Raw genomic sequence first — 25,853 nt, 5'->3', positions numbered from 1 at the left:
CGCGGTATAACCCATAAGCAAAAACCACCTTGGCCACCACCAAAACACATGGAAGTCTCTGGAGGGGTCACATTAAGTATCTAGAACGTGCAAGTTTCTATATTGCAATTAAAAGGGGGGAGGTGTCAGTAATATTTGACAGGTCTAAATATGAGTTAGCTTAATTTCAGGCCACTTGAAGAGAAAATACTTGAGAATACATTAAGATATTGGGCCTCTGCCTTCAAAGAATAAGAACCACATATTTAATTAAAATAGAAGACGTAATTCATGTTGATTCCTAGAACATGAATTTCTTAAGGACTCTAGCTGTGCCTCTTGAAAAAGCAACAGTGAATATATTATGCAAAAATTTAATTAATATCTTTTAACAATAACCTTAGTAAAGTTAGTTACAAAAATAATTGAAAGGGTTTTTTTTTAATAAATAGGTATCATAAACTTTAATGGAATAAAAGTACTGTGGCTAAAACAAAAAGAGAGAGGCTGAAAATGCTTTTAGAGTATTTTCCCCAGCGGATAGCTTAAACAGCATGTCCAAAATCTTATTTGCTAAACGATTTATTTAAACATTTTTTAAAAATTAGGGATGTTTCTAGTTTTTATTTGTGCTATTACTATTTTATGTTGAATTTATTGCGGTGACATTGGTTAATAAAATTATATAGGTTTCAGGTGTACAATTCTATATAACACATCATCTGTATTGTATTGTGTCTTCATCACCCCAAGTCAAGCCTCCTCCCATCACCATGTACCCCCTTTACCCTCATCTACCTCTCTCACCCCCTTTCCCTTCTGCAGAACCCAGTTTTCTGTATCTGTAAGGGTTTTTTTCTTTGCTTAATGACTTTACCTTTTCACCCACTTCCCAACCTCCCTCCCTGCTGACAGCTGTCTGTCTGTTCTCTGTATCTCTGAGTCTGTTTCTATTCTGTTAATCAGATGATTTTGTTCATTAGCTTCCACATAGAAGCTATTATGATCATTATTACTATTAAAATGTATTAATGAGCTTGGCTCTGATCTTTCTTCTCAGGCCGCCGACATTTTCATGCATCCCAGTGCCCGCGCCCCACAAGCCCTGTTTCCACAGACAGCAACATGAGTGCCGCCATGATGCAGAAGGCCCGGCCAGCCAAAAAGCAGAAGCACCAGCCCGGACATCTGCGCAGAGAAGCCTACACAGATGGTACGTTCACGGAAACAGTGAAGACATCTACGACTCTTGCCCATTGACCCTGGCTCGCCATGACTAGAAAACATGTCCACTGACATTAGAAAGTATAATAGATTTGGCCCTGGCCAGTTTGCTCAGTGGTAGAGTTTTGCCTGGCAAATGGATGTCCCGGGTTCGATTTCCAGTCAGGGTACGCAGGAGAAACAACCATCTGCTTCTCTTCCTGTCCCCTCTCTCTTCTCTCACTCTATGTCTCTCTTCCCCTCCCGCAGCTGGGGCTCTGTTGGAGCAAGTTAGCCCCAGGTGCTAGAGCGCTGAGGATGACCCTATGGCCTCACCTCAGGTGCTAAAGTACCTCGGTTGTTGAGCAACAGAACAGCAGCCCCAAATGGGTGGAGCATCGCCCCCTAGTGGGCTTGCTGGATGAATCCCAGTTGGGGCGCATGCAGGAGTCTGTCTCTCTGCCTCCCTGCTTCTCATTTAAGGAGAAAAAAAGTGCATTAAACATCTATTAACAGTAAGCCTCATAAGACTTATAAGAAAGATCAAGGCATGTCTGGTCCTTGCTGTTTCTAAGTTTCTAATAAGTCAGTTATTTAAGAAAATGAAACAATGGATACTTTTAATGTCTTTAAAAGATCATTGTATAGTCTCTAACAAGTAGACATTGTTGTAGTTGAAGTAATGGCGTAGGATCAGCCTTCATCCGATTCACTGACGGATCTGTCTTCCCGAGTGCCTTCCCTTGTTTCCCCTGTGCAATTCTGCACTCCAATAGGAGACCGTTCCTTCTTGAGAATGTTAATGCGAACTCCAGTGCTCTTGCAGACAGTTCTTCTGCGTGCCAGGGGCACAGTGCGTCCTCTTTCTTCCTGCCTTCACTTATCACATCGACTCTCCCTGAAGAGGGGAGGGTTGTATTCTCCAGGGAGCCCAGGAGAACAATGCAAACACTGTGATGTTCTCTACAGAAAGCCTTTCCTGAAAGTGCCTCAGGTGGCCCAGCATTTATTAAACCGCCACCTTCTCGTTTTCTAAAACAACCTCAAGGCCTTGGTTGGAAATTCATGTAAGATAAATTCTCTTAGACACACCCATCCTGTCAAGTTTGCTAAATTTGCTACAAAGGGGAGGGAAGAAGGGTGTCAGCACAGGCCCCGTTCCCTGCCTCCGGGTCCTCTCCCACCACAATCTGATTAGGACTTCTCATTACCAGTCCGCAATTTTTACAAAAAGGGGCATCATTTGCCATTATCATATGAAAGCCCAATATTATAGATCCTTATCCAAGGGTGCAAGCAGGGCTTTCTGAGGCACTTCTCCGGTGGTTCCTGCCACTTGACAGAAGAATGTGATACAAAGCTCACAGCATGAGGAGCACAAGTAATTTTTTGCAATGAGTGTCTGTCCATGCTATTTTCTCTCCTTTGTTTGCAGTATTTCCTCCCCCTAGCACCTCTCTGATATTATTAGACTACATTCAGTACTGGCGTGACGCCGTGCTCCTGGGCCTCCGGCTTCTGCCCGCTCGTGTCTGCTTCGTCAGGGAACCTGTGCTGTCAGAATGTGATCTCATTCTGCAGGGTTATTCCAGTGGCTCTGGGCAGGTCTGCCTCTGCACAGGGACGAGCGCGAGGTGTAAGGCCCCAAACTCTGTCGGCAGTTTCACATTTATGGGGCCCCTGTAATGGCGTTTGGCGAGTTTTATGTCTGTTCTGTTAGTTTTATTATCCAGAGGAGAGGTGCTCTGAACCAAAAAACCGGTCAAACACCGACCTTGACGAAGACGGAGCAACGCAGAAGGCGTCAGGGACGAACTCAGGCCTGGCGCTTTGTGCAGCTCCTTCTGCCTCTTATTTATACTTGTTTGGAGAGGCTTCTGGCACTGACACTTTATCAAAATGCTTTTTAAATAATGCAGACATGCCGACTCAAAGGGCATATCATCACAGTTACACAAATTGCACGTCGCTTGAAGATCGTGATCTATATTTATCGTCTCCCATGCTGCGGTACTTATTTCAGTGTGCTTAAAAACGGAATGTAAATTCCAACGAACCCCTCAGAAATAACGATGGAACTCAGTGATAAAACACCCGAGTTGCTGTTTTTCCCCCTCAAATCTATTTCAGAAATAACAAAGTAATGTATTAAAATATTATATTTGTAAAGCCAAAAAGTGACCTTGAAATATTTTTGGATTTCTAATTGTTTATTTCCTAAGTGATTAAGGAAGATTATCATAGTCTGCTCTATACTACCATGTAGAAACCGATGTTTATTTGTTCAAAGTCACAAAAATAGACAAAATGGAAATGTGACTAAAGCAGTTTCTCAAATTCAACTTTCACTTCCTTTCAGCATTTCAATAACCAGGTTTTTTAAAATTATATTTATTGTCCTGATCAATCTTAAATTAAATTCTGGATGCTGTCCCATTTGGTCAAGACAAAAAAAAATAACAAAGCTATGTGTGATTTTATGCATATCACACAATGCATATTGATTGACCCAAATCATGTAAATGCATATACTTCTTAATGCACCAAATGAAACAAATGAACATACTCTTAATAAAAATGCTGTGCCATTGAGACAAAAGTAATCTCAGAAATTCTTTCCCCAAACGACTACACTGCATTTTTTGAAAAAAATATTCAGTCGATTTCAATGAAGAAACTCAGTAAGAGACACAATTTGTACAATGATCAAAAAAGAGAGAGGGGAGGGGAAAGACTTTCAAGAGCTACCAATTATTAAAATGCAAATTAAATGTATTAGTAAAACATGGAGAATATTTTTTTCACTTTTGCTTTTTGGAAATTAAAATGTATTAACTATGATAAATGAGTTTGATTATTGCCAATAGACTTGTATGTGAACTATTTTCAGAATGCAATATGCCAGCCTTGAGTTTGTAACATCTTTACTATGAAAATTTTGTTTGAATTATCGTCTTTCTTGGTAGAATTTTTGTAAACTATTTCCAGGAGGAGGAGCAGTGGCTAAGTCTGAGTCGATGAGGACCATGTTGACATGATTCTTGTCAGTCAGCTCTGTGTTCCTGTTTTAGGGCCGCCCAACCAAGTCCCATAGACTAGGTGTCTTACCAGAAATTGATTTCCTTATAACTCTGGAGGCTAAAAATCCAAGATTGGGGTGTTAGAAGGATTGCTTTCTTCTGAGGTCTCTCTCTTTGACTTGTAGAGGACCAACTTCTCCCTGTCTTTACTTCTTCTTTCCTCGATATATGTATAAATATATGTTCTAATCTCTTCTTTTAAGAATACCAGTCAGAGTGGATTAAAGCCCACCAAAGGATTTCATTTTACCTTCATTACCACTTTAAAGACACTAAATCCAAATACAGTTTCATTGGAAGGTACAAGGAGATAGGGCTTTAGCGTGTGAATTTTGAGGAGCTGCAATTCAGCCCATAACAACCCTCCAGCCCCTGATTGGTGGCACCATGACCATCCCTTGCTCTGGAGGTAAATACCAGGCCTCCTAACACCCAGGGAGCACCCAGTGCCAAGCCAGGTGCTCTATGCTGTAGTCACAGTGCCAGTCAGAATCGAACTCTTTCATATTTGCCCTTACAACTTGAACCGAGATAAAGGGTAGGGTTAAAATATATGAATATGTATCAGTCAGCATCTCATTGAGTTAAAACCAAGTATAAGTACATTTCTAGGACCTTCTAATAGATTCTTCCCACCCCCTTTTTCAACCCTTTCCGATTCATTTGCATACTTGATTTAATAACCAAATCTACAGTATTTCTTTAGCCCTACTTTTCATAAATTATAAATTCACCACCCTCTTTGGAGTGATGTTATTTTGACTTGATTTATCATTAATTAGAAAGTCTTGGGACTTGAAGCAGTTAAGTAGAGTGCTAGATCTCCATAGCAAGACAGTAAGGTGAAGTGTCTGCATGTGCGTGTTCCTACATATTGCTCTGTACGTGTTACACTGGTAATTGGACAGTCTTGTATAAATAATAGTGTTTACATCGTTACAGAAAAAGTCTCTTTCTATATATGTAGCAGGTCCATGATCCATTTATTAAATCCAATTTAAACTATTAGTGGTATGAATTGGGTGAAAGTACTTTTTATCACTGGGTCAAATACAGAATTGTTTATACTGTGATAATCCCTGATTTGACTTGGTAATTATTTTATAATACCTAAAAATAATTTATTGGTAATCTATTTAGATAAGAAATAAAAACGACCAGCATCTCTCTATAATTATCTATTAGATAGAGTAGCAATTATATACAGGAAGTTAGAACTTTTAAATTTACCATTGGATTCTCTGGTTCTCTTCTTTTCTACCTTTTTTAAAGATAACACCTGTCATAAAAGGATCTTGTAATAGGTTTTGTCTGGAGAGTCATATATTACCAAGACCCTGTATCATATTATAACCGTCATAATCATCAGTATTAATATCTGTTAAACCCAGATATGTTTTTTGATATGACGATACTGGCAGTCCCCAGATTTCTGATAATCTGTATTTGCAATCCGTGTAAGTTTATGGAAAGCAGATACTACAGAAACAAAGCTATAGTCAGTCACTCCCTGGGCTTCCAGATATGCTTAGAATTAGACTAATCTCCTGCCATTGTGAGTCCGTCTCCGTCTGAACTTTCAGATCTCCTTAGTGCTGGGTCTCTGGGCTTTAAGAAGTAAAGTACAGTCTGTCCTCTAACACTACTTTTTTGTTGTCTTTGTTGTTTTTAATAATCAAGTAGCAGATGAGGGGGTGCTTTCATGATGTACATTTTTAAGTATTTTTAAAAATGTATGTTTTAAGTAGTATAGGGAGAGAGTCAAGCACTAGTAACAATGGCAAATTTAGAACTAAAATCTTGATTTTGTAGAACCTAGGAAAATTAGTGTTCTTGGCGTATTTTGGCTACCTTTTCAGATAAAGTACTGAGGCTATTTTATATGAAAATAGAACACGGTGAGCCATGAAAACTAATAACAGCAAAAAAATGCAAGTAAAAGTTTGACCATTTTTAACAATGGAGTCCTCAGTAAAACAGCTGGTAATACGCTAATAATTTGGGTTCTCTTCTTTCAAAGACCAATACAATGAATTTGAATGCTCTAGCTTTAGCATATAATGTCAAAAGAAAATTAGTTTCAAAAAAATGTATACCTACCTACATACGAGACAAAAAAATTAATTTATTTTTAAATAATATAAGAATGAGAAACACTAGGTTAAAACTAAAGTTTCCTAGAACCCTTAATTTGCTATTAAGAATTTTCAGTACACAATTTTAATAGTCAAGAGCTTCTCATGCTGATATAGGTAAAAGATAGCTAGTAGATCATTGTCAATAATAGTGAAATATCCTGAAACAACTGAAATATTTCTCTTTAGTGATTGAACAAAAAACTGCTATATCCATAAAACAGCCTTTCATGAACTTTTCAAAAAAAAAGTCTACAGCTGTATGTACATTTTGGGAAGTGTATAAAACTGCACAGGCAGGTGAAAAGTGCAATTCTAGTTGTGCTAATAAGAAAGGAAGACTGTGTACCTGAGTATGGTACTATTTATCAGCGGGCAGACAGGCACTGTATCTATATAATCCCTTGTGTAGCCATTTTGCATAGTTTCAGATGTGCATTGTGCTCCCTGGTGTTGACTTGGCAGTCCTGCCTTATGTGAATAAATAACTTCTGGAAAGATCTATGGAAAACTATTCAGAGTGATTTTGTCTACATAATCAATGTCGAGGATTAGAGATGTAGGTGGGGAGTTCTGAGGGGTCATACCAGCAAGTCCTTACAGACTTTAAAATGTTTTACCATGATTATATATATATATATATATATATATATATATATATATATATATATATATAAAATTTAAAATAATAAGGTTAATTTTGTAATACTAAGCATTTGATAGATGTTATAGAAATGCTTTAGAGTTGATGTATTCTATCACATGGACAATAAAAGTACAGTAAATACATGATCATTTCTAAAAAGAAAAGACCATAACTATGCTGGTCATTCCCAAGTCTTTGTATCTTTGGTTTGGCAACTCTTGAAATTCAGATTCTGTGTTTGACATCTTAGTCGGGATACAGCAAAGATTTCTCCTGTTCACTTTTCTAAAAGTGAACTCATCGTGTTCCTTCACTCAGCACCCCTTCGTCATCTCTGCGTTCTTTATCTTCACTGAGGATTCTCTCAGCCACCTAGTCGACTGGGTCAGAAATCCTGAACATCTTCTTAGGATCTTTCCTTTCCCTCATCTACTGCATTCCATTGATCATTAAATAATGTTAATTTGTCCTTCTTAATCTCTCCCAAAGACATCTAGTCCCCATCTGAAGAGCCACCGATACAATTCTGTCCTGTCATAATTTATATGAACTATGATAACAACCTCATGGCCTCATAGATTCAAACTCCATCCTCGGCCCTGGCCGGTTGACTCAGCAGTAGAGTGTCGGCCTGGCATGTGGGGGACCCGGGTTCGATTCCGGCCAGGACACATAGGAGAAGCGCCCATTTGCTTCTCCACCCCCCCTCCTTCCTCCTTCCTCTCTGTCTCTCTCTTCCCCTCCCACAGCCAAGGCTCCATTGGAGCAAAGATGGCCCGGGCGCTGGGGATGGCTCCTTGGCCTCTGCCCCAGGCGCTAGAGTGGCTCTGGTCGCGGCAGAGCGACGCCCCAGAGGGGCAGAGCTTCGCCCCCTGGTGGGCAGAGCGTCGCCCCTGGTGGGCGTGCCGGGTGGATCCCGGTCGGGCGCATGCGGGAGGGAGTCTGTCTGACTGTCTCTCCCCGTTTCCAGCTTCAGAAAAATACAAGAAAAAAAACAAAACAAAACAAAACAAAAACTCCATCCTCCACACTGAATTCAGAACAACCTAAAACTACAATTTATTTATATTCTCCTACTGACCTACCAACTATCATAAGGATACGTTTCTCCTCCCTAGAGTGTACATTAGAGTCATTTTAAAAGATAGCACCACTTAAAATAAATTTTCTATAGATCAAATTTTATACCAACTTTTATACTTAAGTATCTCTAATTGTATTTATAAGAAATTGAATTATGTATAATGTTCTATTATGTAATAAAATATAGCTAGCTAGATGGTAGATAGATAAATGAGACTCACCTGTATTTATACCAGTGATTATCTGATTTCAAACCTATGGTTGCATAAACAAAGTGGAGCCTTGAGATTGGGGAATAACTAAAGTCTATGTGTCAGAGTTTCCCTATTTACAAAATGAGAGGGGATTTAGGTGAGATTAGAGATAATCAATTTGAAGCAGTTGCCTGAAGGTGTGTAGCTCTGCATCTGGGACCAGCCACATTGTGCAGAAATCAATTAGGAGGATCTGTCCTGGTGGAGGGGAGGGGGTGGCGAGGAGGATTACAGCAATTATGCCCATGTCAGCTCTGTGATTCGGTATCTCCATGCTAAATAACGAGCCCATTCAACTTGTTGGTCTTCTTATTCCTTGGTTGCCTTCAGCTGTTCTAGTCCCAGATGAATGACTCCAGCGATGTTTCTAATATTTGATGATCACAAGTGTCTTAAATATTTCTCTTCAGATCTTCCGCCCCCTCCTGTGCCACCACCTGCTATCAAGTCACCCACTGTGCCATCCAAGGCACAGCTGGAGGTACGACCTGTCATGGTGCCAAAACTCCCTTGTATAGAAGCAAGAACAGACAGATCGTCGGAGAGAAAAGGAGGGGGCAATTACAAGGGGAGAGAAGTGTTGGAAGGAAGACAAGTCGCTGACCTGCGGACCAATCCAGGGGAACCCAGAGAAGCACAGGAGCAGCAGAGCGATGGGAAAGGACGAGGGGGCAAGGCAGCAAAACGAGACCTTCCACCAGCCAAGACCCATCTCATCCAAGGTACCGGTTGACCCAAGCAGCGAGTAAACACAGAGCGCACCTGTGTGGAGATGCCAGGTGTGCTGTTAGGGTTCTCTAGGGACATATGGCAAGTAGGAAGATTTAGAGAGGAAGATCTCCTCTCTCATGGAAGAGATAGGCATGTTCCCGATTAATTTGTATAGAGTTTATCTTAATACGTGATATCATGCAAGATGTCCTGGGAGAAATGCCACTTGAGTTCTAGTTCAAAATACAGTATGAAAAAGATAAGATTTTAACAAATTAAACAGGAAGAAGGGACTCGCAGATAAATAGGTAGAAAAGAACATGGAAGGGTGAAAATGAATGTTTGGTGGATACTGACTTTCCATTTTGTCTGGAGAATAGGCTGTTTGGGGCCAGGGATACCTGGTAAAAGCTAAACCTGGGAAAGGGTGGGGGGACCGGATTGGGAAGGCCAGGAATACTATTCTGAAGAGCTAGAGGTTTATGATACAGACGGTGGTGAGCCAGCAAGTGATTCTGAGCAAGAGATGACATCATCAAGCTTGTATCTTAGAGAAAAAAAAAACTGGCAACACAATATATTTAAGAAAGAGATTGGAATTGGCCAGTTAAGGTATCAGAAAATGGCAAAATAGTCTAAGTATGAAATAGGAGAGCACTGAATTAAATCGGCTGTGTAATAGAGAGAGGAGAACAACCTGCACAGGTATTTCAGAGGTAGGCCCAGTAAGAGTTCGTGACTAGTTGAATGTAGAAAATTAAAATGAAATAACGAAGGTTAAAAAATTGTTATTCAAATTAAGTGGCCCTATAACACTAGGAGTATAATTGTATTAACCGATGTAGATAAAACAAGGAAAACCACAGATGAGTTGGGGAAACTAATTTCAGTCTTGAATAGATTAAGTTCCTGTCAAGAGCACAGATATTGAAAATAAAATCAGGCCATGACCAGCCGGCTCAGTGGACAGAACATCAACCTAGCGTACGGATGTCCCAGGTTCAATTCCTGGTCAGGGCACACAGGAGAAGAGACCATCTGCTTCTCTTCCCCTCCCTTTACCCCTTTTCTTCCTCCTCCCCTCCCATAGCCAGTGGCTCGGTTGGTCCAAGCATGTCAGCCTCTGGTGCTAAAAAATTGAAAGGAGGAGAGGCAAAGAGACAGACTCCCACATGCACCCTGACTGGGATCCCTCCAGCAAGCCCTCTATTGGGATTTCTCTGGCCATCTAGGGATGTTGCTTGGCAATCAAGCTATTTTTATCACCTGAGCTGAGGCTCCAGGGAGCCATCCTCAACACCCTGACTTAATTAAAAAAAGAAAAGAAAAGAAAAAAAGGAGGACTAACTAGGCTACATAAGTAGATGGCTTGGCCTTACCTAAAAGGGAATGTTTTTTGCACAGTGCTGTGAGAGCAGTGGTTTAGAGCTGGTGCTAGTGAGCAAGAGACAAGCCTTTCTCCTTTCACTGGAGAAACCAGATTTCATTCAGACAGTATGGACAATAGAGAAAGGACTTGGGGGAGGAAAACAAAACTGCATGAAGAAGAGTTGGTTTTTCATGTGTTTGGCATCCAAACGGTAGAGTGGACAGGCTTGGAACAGAAGTGAGTGGTTGGAGGACTCATCAACAGAACCAGCATCAAATTTAAAGACATGTGGAGAGAGAGGCTCAGGAGATGGCAGTTCAGTGCAGTGGCTTGTTTTCTGAAGCTAGCAACAATGGCAGCTTCTGAGATTCAGGATTCCGCAACGGAAACATGGTGTTGAAATGGAGTTTGATATCTTGGTGCCTGGGAAATGAACATGAACTTGGGCTCTGTTTTGGTAGTTAGAGGGGATTGGGCTTTTATTTCTCTCAATACCTTATAATAATTCTTCAGAGCACACACAGGAGTTTCACTGTCTCTTCTGTTTCCACATCACCACTAAAAGCTCCTCAGGATATAGAGACATTTACCACATTTTTAGAAAAGTGTAAACTAAAGCCTCGAGTAATCCGAGATCATACCCTGAAGGACAGAACTGGAAGCCACGTGTGACTGCAGGTCTGGTTTACCTCTTTCAAAGATCTTGGCCTCAAGTGAGTTCGGGGTGGACAAGAGCTTATGAGTAGAATCCCAACCTCTACTAGGAACACAAGTGTTATTTTCATTTTTAAAAGCCTTATTCATTATTGCTATGAAATGTCCTCCTTCCTTCCTCAGAAACACTGATGCTTTCCCGTTCAGAATATAGACATGAGTGACACATTACAGAATGAAATGTATAATGGTGTTCATATGCACTTGTTATATTTCATTACACAGAGGATATTCTACCTTACTGTAGACCTACTTTCCCGACATCCAATAATCCCAGAGATCCTAGTTCGTCAAGCTCAATGTCATCAAGGGGATCAGGAAGCAGACAAAGAGAACAAGCAAATGTAGGTCGAAGAAATATTGCAGAAATGCAAGTTCTCGGAGGATATGAAAGAGGGGAAGATAATAATGAAGAATTAGAGGTATCTATAGTTTTTTTTCTTTTTCCAACATTAGGTTAGTTAGTATATCAGCCTCAAAGTTAGGAACATCCATCAGTCTACAGAAATGTTATTATTTTATCACAAACCCTAATGTCAGTGATGCCTGAAACTGTAACTCTGAAAATAGAATTATTTTCTTGAAATGTGTTCCAAAGTTTTACATGGTAACAATAGTTTCCTTTTCCATCTTGGGTTTGTATTCACCAGAAATTTATGTGGCAAACATTGTTAGGAAATAAGAACTATTGATCTAAGTAATTATAATTTATAGTATCATAGGAGGTTATAAAAACCCATCAGGTGGCAGTTATATGATGTTTGAGTGAGAGTATTCTGCCTGTGTTTTCTGTCACCCTGGTGATCATGGGAGTTAATTTGGCTGATTTGGCCAATTGTCGCTCACCTTCAGTCTTCTGCAAAAGGAAATTTGATCCCTGACACTAGCCTTCCCAGATGGAGGAAACCATTCCCTGATTCAAAGATATACTTCTTTGTTGGAATCTCTAGATAGTGAACCAGAGGGGGTTGACAATAAATTATATAATATTTAAAATTACCTCCTGTTTATAGGATTTTGGTTTGTTTTTTTTTTTCATTTCATATAAAAAAAAAGTTGAGGGTGAATTTGTTTTTTTACAAATATAGTTGACCTTTGAACAACATGATATTTAGGGACTTTGACCACACCTCACCCCACCATGTAGTCGAAACTCCATGTATAGTTTTTGACTGCCCCCAAACTTAACCTCTAATAGCTGGCTGTTGACTAGAAGCCTTACCAATAATATAAATAGTCAGTAACACATACTCTGTATATCATATTATATACTGAATTTTTAGGATTAATTAAGCTAGAGAATGTTATAAATAAAATGATGAGGAAGAGAAAGTGCATGTATAGTATTTATTGAAAATAATCTACGTATAAGTAGACCCACACAGTTCATACCCATGTTGTTCAAGGGCCAACTCTATAATCACTAGTAGATGGTTAAATGAGTGTTAAACTAAAACTTGTAATAGCAGAAAATGAAAAATTGTAAGTAATGATGTCTGATTAAGTTTTCTGTAATGCCCAATGTATTTGGATTTTGAAGTTCAGATTAAGAAAACTTCCCTCCTTCAAATACTGTTATAAAAGATGTTTCTCATGTGTTTTGTTGTTTTGTTTTTTAAGTAGAAGAACCCTTTCGTGGGATGCGTATATGTAGATGAGTATGGAGATAACTCTAATATTTCAAACGACTAAAAGTTGAGCCATAATATTGAGTGGAAACTGGGGGAGTAGAGAATCCAGCCGACTACTGCTCTTCTCTTCCTAGCACCACACCCCAACACAGAGACGCTGTGTGGAACACAGTTTTTGATGCTTATCAGGCAAACGTGATAGCCACCACACTACAGAAACTTGCGCAGTTTGGTACTTGTTAGAGAACTATTGGCTTTGCTTTCAAAACCGACTGAAGTTGACAGATAAATTAGTTGCCATGAACACTTTCCAAATGTACGCCACTGTAAGAATGAAGAAACACAAACAATAAGAATAAAAACATATGTCCTGGCCGGATAGCTTGGTTGGTTCAAGCATCATCCTGAAACACAGAGGTTGCTGGTTCAGTTCCCGGTCTGGGCACATACAGAAACAACTCGATGTTCCTATCCTTCTCTCTCCTCTCCTCTCCTCTCCTCTCCTCTCCTCTCCTCTCCTCTCCTCTCCTCTCCTCTCCTCTCCCCTCCCCTCCCCTCCCCTCCCCTCCCCTCCCCTCCCCTCCCCTCCCCTCCCCTCCCCTCCCCTCCCCTCCCCTCCCCTCCCCTCCCCTCCCCTCTCCTTCCTTCCTCCCTCACTGAAATCAATAAATAACAAATTAAGAGAAAAAAATAGACTTAAAAAAAGAATATAAATATAAATAGAAGATAATGACAAGATTTATTTTCATATTTGACAATAACTTATCTCTTACAGGAAACTGAAAGCTGAAGACAACCAGAGGGGCTTGCGAGATCTAACGTGAAAATTATCACTCAAGATGCCTCATATCTGATGACACGTGACGCCAGACAAAATGATCAGTGCAATCCGAGTGTACAAATTGTCGTTTTTATTCCTCTTATTGGAATACCATTTTTAAAAATTTTATTGGGGCTTTATTGTCGTTGTTTGATTCCCTGTCCTTATGAGGAACCTCCTCATTCCCGTCACTGTTGGAACAAACCAGTACACCTTACTTCCGGCAAGGGAGGTATTTGACTTCTTGCTTTAGTCATCAGCTAGCAGAAGAGAACAGAATAGTTCTTTTGCATTTGCCCCTGAGATACGGCATCGCACTGCTTATATACCAAGCCAATTTATAGTAAAATACTGATCAAAGATACAAAGTTGATTAATCAACCTCACGCCAAGGGCTCTGAAGATATAATCTTTCTATAAACAACTGCTAATGCAAATTCAGACATACTTTATTTTAACATGGTTTATAGTCAGTCTTTCATACATACCATCCTTTGCTGGGAGAAATAAGAATATAGCAAATGCAGAGCAGCCACGATCAATTTGAACGGGGTAGAAACATTGTATATATGTGCTCTTTGCAACCCCTGGTGGTACTTTATTTTGTCTTCGTTTCAGTCACTGAAGTGTATTCTTATTGGAAACAGTTCTTTTGGATAAGTAGGGGTAAGCCAGTTGGATCTCTGCTTGTCTAGTCATTGTCCTAAGTAAGCCTCGCAAAAAAACCTTGTTCTATTTTTCAATCAAAAAAGCGATGATAAATGCGTATTACAAACAAGTGGATGTTTTTAATGACCAATTGAATAAGGACATCCCTATCTTAACTGGCCTCGAGATCTTCTGGGAGTGTCAGTTCAACTTTCAGAAGTGCCACTTAAAGAAGTTTGATTTTTGTTTTTGTAATGCACTGTTTTTAAACTTTTTTTTTTTTTTTGGTTTTAAAAGCACAATCACTAAACTTTATTTGTAAACCATTGTAACTATTAACCTTTTTTGTCTTATTGAAAAAAAAAATGTTGAGAAGCATTTTTAACCTGTTTTGTTAATGCTCTATGTTTGTATTTGGAATATTTGAATGATGACAGATGGTGAAGTAACGTGCATACTTTATTGTGGGCCGTAAACCCAACGGTTCCTACTTTTCCTGGACTTAAAGAAAAAAAAGGTTTTAAGTTTGTTGTGGCCAATGTTGAAATTTACAAGATTTCCTTATAAGCTGAAATAGAGGCATTCTGTGCTTTGAATTGCCAAATGATGCCCTCTGACTAGAAATTTTTATGATCCGTTTTAGTCATTAATATAAATTTCATTGACTCTATAATTGGTGCTATTTGAAGAAAAAAATGTACACATATCTACACAGGTATCAGGCCTGTCCCACTGGAAAACAAAGCCAAACAAAACTGAACCACACAAAAAAAAGAAAAAGAAAAAAAAAAAAGCTGGTGTTCACCAAAAACTAAATGTGTTTGCTTAGATAATTTGAAAGTTACATAGAAAGGGTGTGCAGTACTGAGGGAGCAATCCATGTGATTAATGTTTCATTATGTTCATGTAAGAAGCCTCTTATTTTTAGCCATAATTTTGCATACTGAAAATCCAATAATCAGAAAAGTAATTTTGTCACATTATTTATTAAAAATGTTCTCAAATACATCATTCGTTCTTGTGTTGATTTCTTTTTATTCATTGTGTGATCAGATTTCTTCCGTTTGATCACAAGATTTGCTGTCTTAACATTTCACTCATATTATTAGATCAGTGAACCTTCTGTTTATGAACAACCAGGTTTTTCTTTTTTTTTTTCTTTTTGAACTAGTAAGGAAAGATGCTTATTTTCTCCACTGAAATTAAAGTTCTAAGATGAATGAAAACCTTAAAGGTAGTCACTGAATCAGAGAAGAAGGTCTTGATATTAAGGATGTACTAAAATACTTGTGTAGTTTGTATCTGAATTTGAGTTAACTTGTTTCTGAAATAGTATTTAACTACCGTAAATCTGATTTGTGAAGTTTGGACCACTTATATTCTTTGAACAAGAAAATTATATAAATTCAAAATATTTATCAGTGACTATCTACTTTGTTGTTACAAACTCATGTGACAACAATGCAATACTTATCACAATACCAGGTTGTACGTTATTGTTCATTCAAGTCAGCATATTCAAGTATTCCACTCTGGATGCTCGAGATAAGCATCATGTCTAAGAAGTGCTGAGAGCGACAGAATCTAGTGAACATTTTTTCCCTATTGTATATACATTGCTAAATTTTGTGCTGATCATCACAATTTGAAAATCGGGGAAAGTTTTAGGGGGAAAAAAAGGATTTAATTTTAAATTTAATTTTACAAAAATGAAGTAATCACCAGCATCTACTTAGTAATGAACAGGTCCATCAATCCGTTTCCAAGTCATTTCAAGGGAAAAAAAATAGTGATGCATGTTTAATGACCTAATTTCTGTTTCCCTTGGTGACTTGAATATAAAGAAGCTAGTCTCCCACTTTGTTTATAGTGTGTGATATACATAAAAATTATGTGTAATCTGAGGGCCTCGGTTTGAGTCTCAGTTCTGTCACAAACTATGTTTCCTTGGACATGTTCCTTAACCTCTGAGTCTCAGGTACTTCACCTGTCAATTCAATAATACCTACCTCATGGAGCTGTGGTCATGGTTTTAGTGCATCAATGCATCTGACATGGATTCTGTAAACCCCCCCAACAATACAAGATGTTGTGTGATGGACTGATGCTGTACATCTGCTATGATCACGTCACACATTGTTTGTTCCGAAAAAAAACTCGCAAAGAGTTAAAAAGAAAGTCAAGGAATAAGTATGGTACAAAGATGAGGGTGGTTCCATTTTTAGTGAGTAAAATTCATTGTGAAAGACCTAATCGTGGAATAAATTCTTGGCGTTTTGGTTTGTTTCTTTGCTCGCAAATTCCTGAGGGCCACACAATGGGTGGTGAAAGGGCATTTTTAGCACACATTTTACCATTCAGGTGTGCAAGCATGTCATTTGATGTTGCAATAAGTGGACTCAGTGTCTATCTTGGACTTTTGTCCTGCCCACTGGCAGAAAATAGCATCTTAGTTCAAGATAGAGTCAATGATATCTGACTTTCCTGGGTCATTTTTGACATAGAGTCCCATTGTCACTTCCCTTTCCTTTTGACAGGGTGCTATCCAAGTGCTAGAGGCTGTCTTCACGGGGTGGGGCTGCAGGCAGTAGGGGCTGCTGGCATTATTGCTATTGTCCCGATTTCTAGTGGTCTCCATGGGTCAGAATATTTACTCTGCATCCTCCTCTCCCTAACTTCATTGCTTGATACTTTGGAGCCCTTGGATGTAGTCTAAGTGTAAGAAATGGGAGGAGGAGTTTTGTACGCTCTTCTGCGCCTTGCTGGAACTCTGGAGACTTGGGTGCGGTCACCCTTCCTCAGGATCTCACCGGATACCACTGTGTCTTCCAAACTGCTTGTCCCATTTGGACGGTGTGTGGGTTGGGGGAGGAGATGGCGGTTACTTCTACAGTTTAGCAAGTAACAAGCCTTGCTTCTGGATCCAGACCACCTGTGTTTGAATCTTGGCTCCTCAAATGATTAGTTGTATAACCATGGGGAAATTACTTAATCATAAAATGGTGATAATGATACCAGGTTGTTGGGTTTAATAAGTTGGTATATGTAAAGTAGATAGGAAGTGCTCGATATTTATTGGGCAACACCCACTGCTTCTCTGGTAGTGAAGTGGCGAGTTCTGCATAGGTTGTTGCTTGAATTTTAGATTCCCCAAGCCCTCCTCGACGAGAACAGGAGGGGACACGAGATTCAGAAGCTTCAATGACACACTCGCCATATTTAATTCCTTGATCTGACATTTAATTTGCCCTTTCCAGTGAGCTGGAGAACAAGGGAGAAACGGAGATAAGGAGAGAGACCGAGAGTGAAGGAGAGAGGGAGAAAAAGGAGGAAGGGAAAAAGAGATGGAAGAAGGGAGGGAGAGAAAAATAACGCCTTTTTCCTGCATGCCTGTCTTAATTTTTTTTTTTTTTTCTGTATTTTTCTGAAGCTGGAAACGGGGAGAGACAGTCAGACAGACTCCTGCATGCACCCGACCGGGATCCACCCGGCACACCCACCTGGGGGCGACGCTCTGCCCACCAGGGGGCGATGCTCTGCCCCACCAGGGTGTCGCTCTGCCGCGTCCAGAGCCACTCTAGCACCTGGGGCAGAGGCCAAGGAGCCATCCCCAGCGCCCGGGCCATCTTTGCTCCAGTGGAGCAGCAGAGGGGAAGAGAGAGAGAGGAAGGAGAGGGGGAGGGGTGGAGAAGCAGATGGGCGCTTCTCCTGTGTGTCCTGGCCGGGAATCGAACCCGGGACTTCTGCATGCCAGGCCGACGCTCTACCACTGAGCCAACCGGCCAGGGCCACCTGTCTTCATTTTGCAAGACCTCAGCACTTGCAACTCGGCCATCATTCTGCTACAGATTTCAAACATCTATTTAAAACCCAAGAGAAGTGTTGAATTGCTTCTGTGTGGCAACCATCATTTCCCTGGTGACCATCTGAGGGCGGTGTGTATTAGAATGCCCTCTCAGCTGCCTGCAGTGGGTGTGATAGCAGCAAATAGCTTATAACGGGTGCAATGTGCTCATTTCTCGAAATATGATCTTGTCCCAGAAGGGTATGATTAAAGAAAACATGGGAAACAGAAGTCAATCTTTAAAAACATAACAGTTCTCATTTCTAGTTTTCTCAAATTCTAGTTCTTTCAAAAGAGTCTTACAGAAAAATTTAAATGTTGGAAAAATTGGGTTTGGCAACAGACTAGGCTGAATATTGAACATAGAGTATAAAGATTATTTTAGTATTAAAAAGGTTTTAGGGAATTTTTTTTCTAAAGAAATGTGGACTTAAACATTTTTTTTTCCATTTTTCTGTTATCAAGACTGCCCATCAAGAAACTTAAGGACCTTTTTATTGGATCCCTAAACTTAGTTTTTATTTGGTACTGATGCTCAAGTTGGTTGGATTTTTTAAATATTTGAACATATTACACCTGCAAAGTCCGGTGTCCTATCATTAAGGCCACATTTTTTAACACACCAAATGACTACCATCTTTACCCCAACTATATCTTTTTATCAAATTTTTTTGTTATTCCCTAATTTTTATAAAAAGACAAACTATGAACTATTCAAACAACACTAGAAAGACAGATAGATGTCAACACTAGCAGAACAGAATTGTTTGCTTAGCCACCTATGTGTCAGCTGTACAGTTATGAATTTAGTGGTTTAAAGAAATTACTACACAACACAAAGATGATATTTGGAAATTGAATGTAAATTATTAGATTTCTTTTTTTTTTTTTTTTTTTACTGAGAGGAGGGGAGATAATGACAGACTCCCACATGCACACGCACACCTGGACAAGGATCCACCCGGCAACCCTGTCTAGGATGGATGTCAAATCAGCTGAGCTATTTTTAGCACCTGAGGCTGACAGGCTGGGACCTACCCAGGCTATCCTCAGTGCCTCGGGCCATGCTCAAACCAGTCAAGCCATTGGATGCGGTAGGAGAAGAGAGAAAGAAAGGGGTGAGGGAGGCGAAGCAGATGGTCAGTGCCCTGACTGAAAATCGAACCCAGTAGGTCCATACACCAGCCCAACACTCTATCCACTGAGCCACTGGCCAGGACTGAAGTTAGACATCTTAAATTTAAAAATAAAATATACACTCATATTAGGGATACAAATATGAAAAATCGTTTTGAATTAATAAATTGACTTTTTAATCATATCTGGAATCATTTTTAGATGTTTCTTTCAAAGGTTGCATGATTGAACAAATGCTGCTTTATTTTTTCAAAAGTAAGTAATCCTTTGTTATCAAAATTCTTGTCATTCATAAACTAGGTTAAGCAATTAGTACTTAGAGTGCTATTAAAGGAGTTTAGAAAGTTACATTCTATGATGTCGGTATTTCTGTCTGTTTCCCTTATTCCATGTTCTGAGTGCTAGTGAGAGGGAAGACAATAAATGTGTGTGGACCTGAAACAGAAGCAGATATTTCTACAGCAAAATGGGTTTGAGAAAAACAAGAGATCCGATTTGGGACATGCCCGCTACTGGTAAACCACAAACAAGTCCAGAGAACAAAAGAATGTTTTCCATAGAGGAAAGGGGGAGTTCAGAGGGGCTGTTGTAAACACACAGTCCTTAGGAGAAGGCTGAGGGATCAAAGATGTGTAGTGGCTTTTTTTTTTTTTTTAAGAGAGAGAGAGAGAGAGAAGAGGAGGTGGGGGAGAAGCAGGAATTATCAACTACCCATGTGCCTTGACCAGGTAAGCCTGGGGTTTTGAACCAGTGACCTCAGTGTTCCAGGTCGACGCTTTATCTACTGCGCCACCACAGGTCAGGCTGTAGTGGCTTTTCATTGGCTCAACTGTAACAGCCTTTCATTGGCTGAGTGGTTGCTGAGTGAGGAAAATGTCTTCCTGCTGAAGTAGTAAAATAGAAAAACATCTTTCTGATGAAAATTAAGAGTATTTCTCTTCCTGTATAGGATAATTGATGATGAGTGCTAGCATGCAACAGCTCCCCCTACAGGCCTTCCCAATTCTAATTTCAACAAGGTTTCTTTTGTTTTTAAATATTTTTTTAATTACAGTTGTTGTACACCATTATATTAGTTTCAGATGTACAAACCAGTGATTAGACACTTCTATAACTTATGAGGTGATCACCTTGCTAAATCTAATACACATCTAGTACTGTACATAGTTATTACAATATCATTGACTGCATTCCCTATGCTGTATTTTAAATCCCTGTGACTATTTTGTAACTACCAATTTGTACTTTTTAATCCCTTTACATTTTTAAATAGGATTTCTATTTATTAAACTTCACACAGGGGTTAAAATTTTTTTTCAAAGATACTTGTTCTTTAGAGGTACTAAACCAGTTTCTGAAAGTGATGTGCGTGGATATCGTCTTCTGGTTTTAGATGTTATTTCCTAATTCTTGTCTCGATCCTGCTGACTCAGAATATCAGTTGGCAAGGCTTAATCATTTACATTTTGGAAACAATCGCAGGTAATTTTATATTTAAAAAAAATTGAAAACCACTATCCTAACAAGTCAAATACCAGTTTTATTGTAATATATATGAAAGTGGAAAGAATACTATAGTCTGAAGTATTTTTCAATCTCTTTCAGACAGAACAGTCGTGATGTAGTGGCATTGCCTGTTGTTAAAAAAAAAAACAAAAAAAACAAAAAACAAACAAAAAAAACATGTCTCATACAAACAGAGTGAGCATGTTTCCAACGTCAGTTACCTCATTGGTAAGGGAATCAGCAGGAAGGCAAAGAGACTGAAGACCTGTTGTGGAAGAAATGTAAATACGATACGTGTAGGGAAAACAGCTGTGTTAGGCTTGCGCGTTGGTTTACGGCTGCAAGCACTTTGTGCAATTAGTGTGTGAGCACGTGACAGCACCAGTGTAAGGATATAAATGCTTCCCCTTGGGGTGATGAGATCAGATCGCGCCCCTCCACTGAGAGGTGCTGATTGTTTCCTGATCCCCTGCTTTCCCTTATGAAAAGCAGGTTTTCCTTTGTTGTTGTTTTCTGTCTTCTTTTGGCTTGCCTGTCTTTGCGAGCCTCCAATCAATTGGTACGGCTCACCGTTTTCCAGCTCCACCATTCCTTTACCGTCTGCCCGAAGTCAGTGCAAACCTGCCTGGCCACAACCCCCACCTTTACAATACGACTGCTAAGTTAGTTCACTTTCTACGTGGCCGTACAAGCATGGCTTTAGTATTTCTATTGAGCTAGCAAATCATAACACCTAACGATTTCTTCAAGCTTAAAATATGATTGCCCTTTAAAGCTACATGAAACCTGAATTGTTATCATTTGCAATTAGTCAAAAACATATTTTGATAATTACATTGCTCCCCCCACCCAAAAAAAAACAACCCAGTGAGGGTCGAACAGTGACTTACTGAGTCTTGTCTGTGTTTCCCCAGAGGCAGAATCTGAGACAAAAACCTGGGTGCACACAGTTTATTTGGAGCCGATCCCAGGAAATGAGTGTGGGAGTTGGAGGGGAATGGGAAGATAAATCATAGTAAATCCTTCGCAGCAGTTAAAGGTGCCTCCAGAGAGAGCTGCTCTACAGGCCTCTCCGAGGAGCATCCAGACGCCTCCTTCCCGGAGGAAAGCCGCTTAGAGCAGTGTTAGTTCGCCCCTGGTTCCCATCGCTGCATGCTGCTGGTGGGCAGGGGCGGAATAGGTAGGGTGTTTATCTTCCAAGCACCAGTGAGCAGACCAAGAGACAGTAGCAGACCCTGGGAGAGAAGGTGGGCGTGCCTATGGCAGATGATCAACGTGGGAAGGAGCAAAGACGAGGTGAGTGCGAGCTCGAAAGGAACGGACTGTCCCAGTGAAGTCTGCAGAGCCCTGTGCTAGAAGCAGGATTCTGGGGAAATGTTTCATCATGCTATCGAAGTCAAGAAATTAACCTTTTTCCAAGTTGAGGGTGAATTTTCATACTGTACATGTATGAAATATATCCTGGGTATTCATATTACTTTCAAACTCTTACCAATTATCAACTGTTAGTACTATGGGTGTTGAGTTTCACTGCTGTTTAACACATTCTAAAAATGTTTGCACTATCATTATTGAAACACCAAAAGAAAGACGATATGGAAACAGCAGTGAGATGAAAGTTGGATTGTTAGGATAACTATAATTGTGCAGCTTCTAGCAAACAATACCTTTTCTAGTACCTAAGAAAGGAAAGAAAATTATCCACAATGATTAAACCTGTGCCTATAACACACACACACACACACACACACACTGCAAATGAATGAAGGCAAAATTACCAGCTCTCTCATAGTAACGCGAAACAAATTTCAAAGTTGAGGGTGAGGTAACCCATTTATATTTTCCATGAGACTATCATTGATGCATTAAAGTGCATCATAACTATGACTGGGAACATTTTCACAGTGGCACATAAAATAAAACTTGTAATCAATGAAGTCTTACATTTAATGAAATATTATAACATTTATGCAAACCCATTGCCTTAAATAAATTGGACTCAAAATATTGATATAGATTTGGCACTTTTTTTCTCCATTCAGATCTTTGGCATAATCACTAACTCCATATATAAAGACTGAAGTTAGTCTTGGACGTTTTAGAAATTTTTCTTCCACTTGGGAAAAGCTCTGAGCCCTCCCACTTAAGTCAAACAGAGCTGTCGAGGTGACCTCTCTAACCTGCTCGACTCCAGGAAGTAACAAAGTAACCTGAACAACCAGGGCTCTGTCCCTGCCCTGCATCTGAGGATCTCCTGCATTTTGGAGTGCCTTCTTTAAAACGTGTTCAATCCTCCTTCCGGTGCCTGATTCTGACTAGGGTGGGCAGCGCTGTCAGGGCCGATGCAGGGACCATAGTAGGTCTGGCCCCCGGCTCCTGAGGCTGATGCCCAAGGAGCCCCAGCATTCACATCAGTGTCCATGATAATGTCCTGGGGCCCCGTAGCAGACCACCTGGTTCCCGGAAGGCAACATGGTTAGTGAATTGCTCTCACTGGCTGGTATTGTCCTTTCATAAAATTGAGAGTTTTTGTGGCCAGAATGGTGCTAATGTGTCTGACTTGAGATGACTAAAATTGTTTATATTTATATAAGCAGGGGCCCTGCAGAAGCATGTAACCCTGGTCATTACAGGAGGCAAGCCCTGAAGCGTAGGGGAAAAGCACATTTTTAAATCTGCCTAATAAAAACTTGACTTTTTGTATGGAATGCCTATTTAATGGAATAGATTGCTTATGCATTTACAATATGAGAGTTTAGTTGTTATACATGCAATATCTTATCGACATGCTCTTCGTAAAGGTCACATGCAAGTCATCTTTAAAATGCCTCTTAATTTTGTAAGAGTGAGCGTTTAGATGTGTTCTTGTGATTTAGCCACTAGTCATAATATTTAATGTCTTTAGAATTTAAAAAAAATCAATTATTAATGCTTCCTTATTTAAGTTCTGTGTTCAAACCTACAAGACAAAATTATGCAACATGTCCGTAAAAGCTTGGCAAATAAAAAGGCATTTGAAATAGCCACTGTGGGGAATACCACAGGAATTAAATTATGAATAAATTACAGAAAACAATGAGTCATTTACTGTGTATCTGCTATGATTCAAATATGTATCTCATTAAATTTTTGCCAAAATTGGTTTTAAATGTCTAGGTTAAATTCCTTTTGACAGATAAGAAATCCAAGATTTTGAAAGACAAAGTTGGCTGGAATTCTAAATAGGGAGATATAAACAGAGTGTAAATGTAAACCCAACTTCAAATCTAATGCTCTTTCGCCTTACCAGGTGGTGGAGTATTGGATAGAGCGTAGGACTGGGATGCAGAGGACCCAGGTTTGAAACTCCGAGGTCGCTGGCTTGATCGTGGGCTCACCAGTTTGAGTGCAGGGTCACTGGCTTGAGCCCAAAGGTCACTGGCTTGAAGCCCAAGGTTGCTGGCTTGAGCGAGGGGTCACTTGCTCTGCTGTAGCCCCCCCAGGTCAAGGCACATAAGGGAAAGCAATCAATGAACAACTAAGGTCCCACAACAAAGAATTGATGCTTCTCATCTCTCTCCCTTCCTGTCTGTCTGTCCCTCTCTCTGTCTCTGTCACACACACACACACACACACACACACACACACACACACACACAAATCTAGTGCTCTTTCCACAAACTTAATGACCCTTTATGAATGAGAAGACAGTTAACAAAATTGTAAAACAATACTCCGCTCCCTTTCTTAAATTATAACTGAAAGGGAAACAAGTTTCACTGTTGGAAACAGGGAAGGGAGTAGGTGCTAAAGGTGCCGCTGCCGCTGCCCCATGTCAACTCTCCCAGACTTACAGGGCTGTGACAATGTGCTTTAAAGGCCATTGAACCTCCCAGGAGTCTGTACCTTTGTCCTGTCAGAACTGGAGAGGTTGCTCCAGGGCGTTGCTCTCTAGGTCGGAGTTGCTGTGCCTAACCCAGCCATCCTCCGCTCCCCTTCTACCTCTCTGTAGGGAGGAGGACTCTTCTGGAGAGGTTTCAGCATTTTTTAATGCTTGACTACTTTGGGGAAAAATAAATCAAGAAAAATAATAAATTACTTAGACTGATAATGTACCTATGCATAGGATTAGCATATATTCAGAAGCTGATATATTTTATCTGGATGATTTACTATCAACCACTGTTAATTAAACCTCACGTTTCAAGGGTGCATAATTAAATGATCATTTTGAATAAGCTCGATTTTTTTATCCCGCTATACGATATGATGCCAAAAATATGACTAGTGGAGATCTTTAAAAAAAGAAAAAAAAAGGTCACCCTCTACCGGATAATGGAAAGAGTTTGATTAGGTTACTTATGAACATTTACTTTGTCTCTCTAACCTAATTTCAATCTAGGCATTCATTCATTGATTCATGTCTACTGAGCATCTATTATGTTTGAACAACGAAGATGAATGAGCTGCCGAAGGGCTCACAATGTAATGCGAGGCAGACACGCACAGCAATAGAGTGTGAATCCTGTATAGAAGTATTTACATGATGTTTAGGTCAATTCAGGCTGCTGCAACAAAATTACCTGAGGTGCGTGGCTTATAACCAACATTTATTTCTCGCAATTCTACAGGCTGGGAAGTCTGAGAACAAGGTGCCCACAGATTAGGTATTCTGGTGAAAACCTGCTTCCTGATTCACATTCAGACAGTTTTTCCTCTATCTTCATATGGCAGAAAAGAAAAAGGAGGTCTCTGGAGGCTCTTCAATAAGGGCACTAATCTTCTTGACGAGGCTTCATCCCTTTGACCTAATCACTTAGGAGAGGCTCCCCTCAATACCAATACACGGACGGGGTAGGGTTCCACATATAAATTTAGGGGTAGGGGGCACAGATGTTCGTATTATAATACATGGCAATAGAAAAGCCTTTTGAAACTCTAATCAAGAATTGAAGAGATGTTTTGTCTGGATTATGGAGGCTGAAGAGGAAATCATCAATTTGTTTATGAAATATAAAGCATGAGTTTTCTCAAAATAGTACTCTTAAAAAAAAGTGTATCGAATACATTTTAAATTAAAATTGATTTAGTTGAGCCCAAAAAATCCAATTCAT

General features: G+C 39.8%; 1 protein-coding gene across 6 annotated transcripts in view; it reads left to right on the top strand.

Annotated features, from left to right (window-relative positions):
- Positions 1-15,405, top strand: part of ROBO1 (roundabout guidance receptor 1) — a 1,145,453-nt gene extending 1,130,048 nt beyond the window's left edge. For 2 of the 6 annotated variants that reach the window (XM_066346776.1, XM_066346775.1), the window contains 4 exons: positions 1,040-1,192; positions 8,791-9,102; positions 11,400-11,596; positions 13,581-15,404. In XM_066346776.1, the coding sequence (XP_066202873.1) occupies positions 1,040-1,192; positions 8,791-9,102; positions 11,400-11,596; positions 13,581-13,595 (677 nt within the window). In that variant the 3' untranslated portion in view covers positions 13,596-15,404. Of the gene's footprint in view, positions 1-1,039; positions 1,193-8,790; positions 9,103-11,399; positions 11,597-13,580 lie in introns of all 6 variants that reach the window. The other 4 variants (XM_066346773.1, XM_066346772.1, XM_066346774.1 and 1 more) reach the window with 3 other exon arrangements.
- Positions 15,406-25,853: the final 10,448 nt, after the last annotated feature.

The sequence above is a fragment of the Saccopteryx leptura genome, chromosome 8, assembly GCF_036850995.1.
Source record: "Saccopteryx leptura isolate mSacLep1 chromosome 8, mSacLep1_pri_phased_curated, whole genome shotgun sequence".
Taxonomy (NCBI): Eukaryota; Metazoa; Chordata; class Mammalia; order Chiroptera; family Emballonuridae; genus Saccopteryx; species Saccopteryx leptura.
Note: the sequence above shows the minus strand (reverse complement) of the source record. Positions and strands in the feature narration are given on the sequence as shown.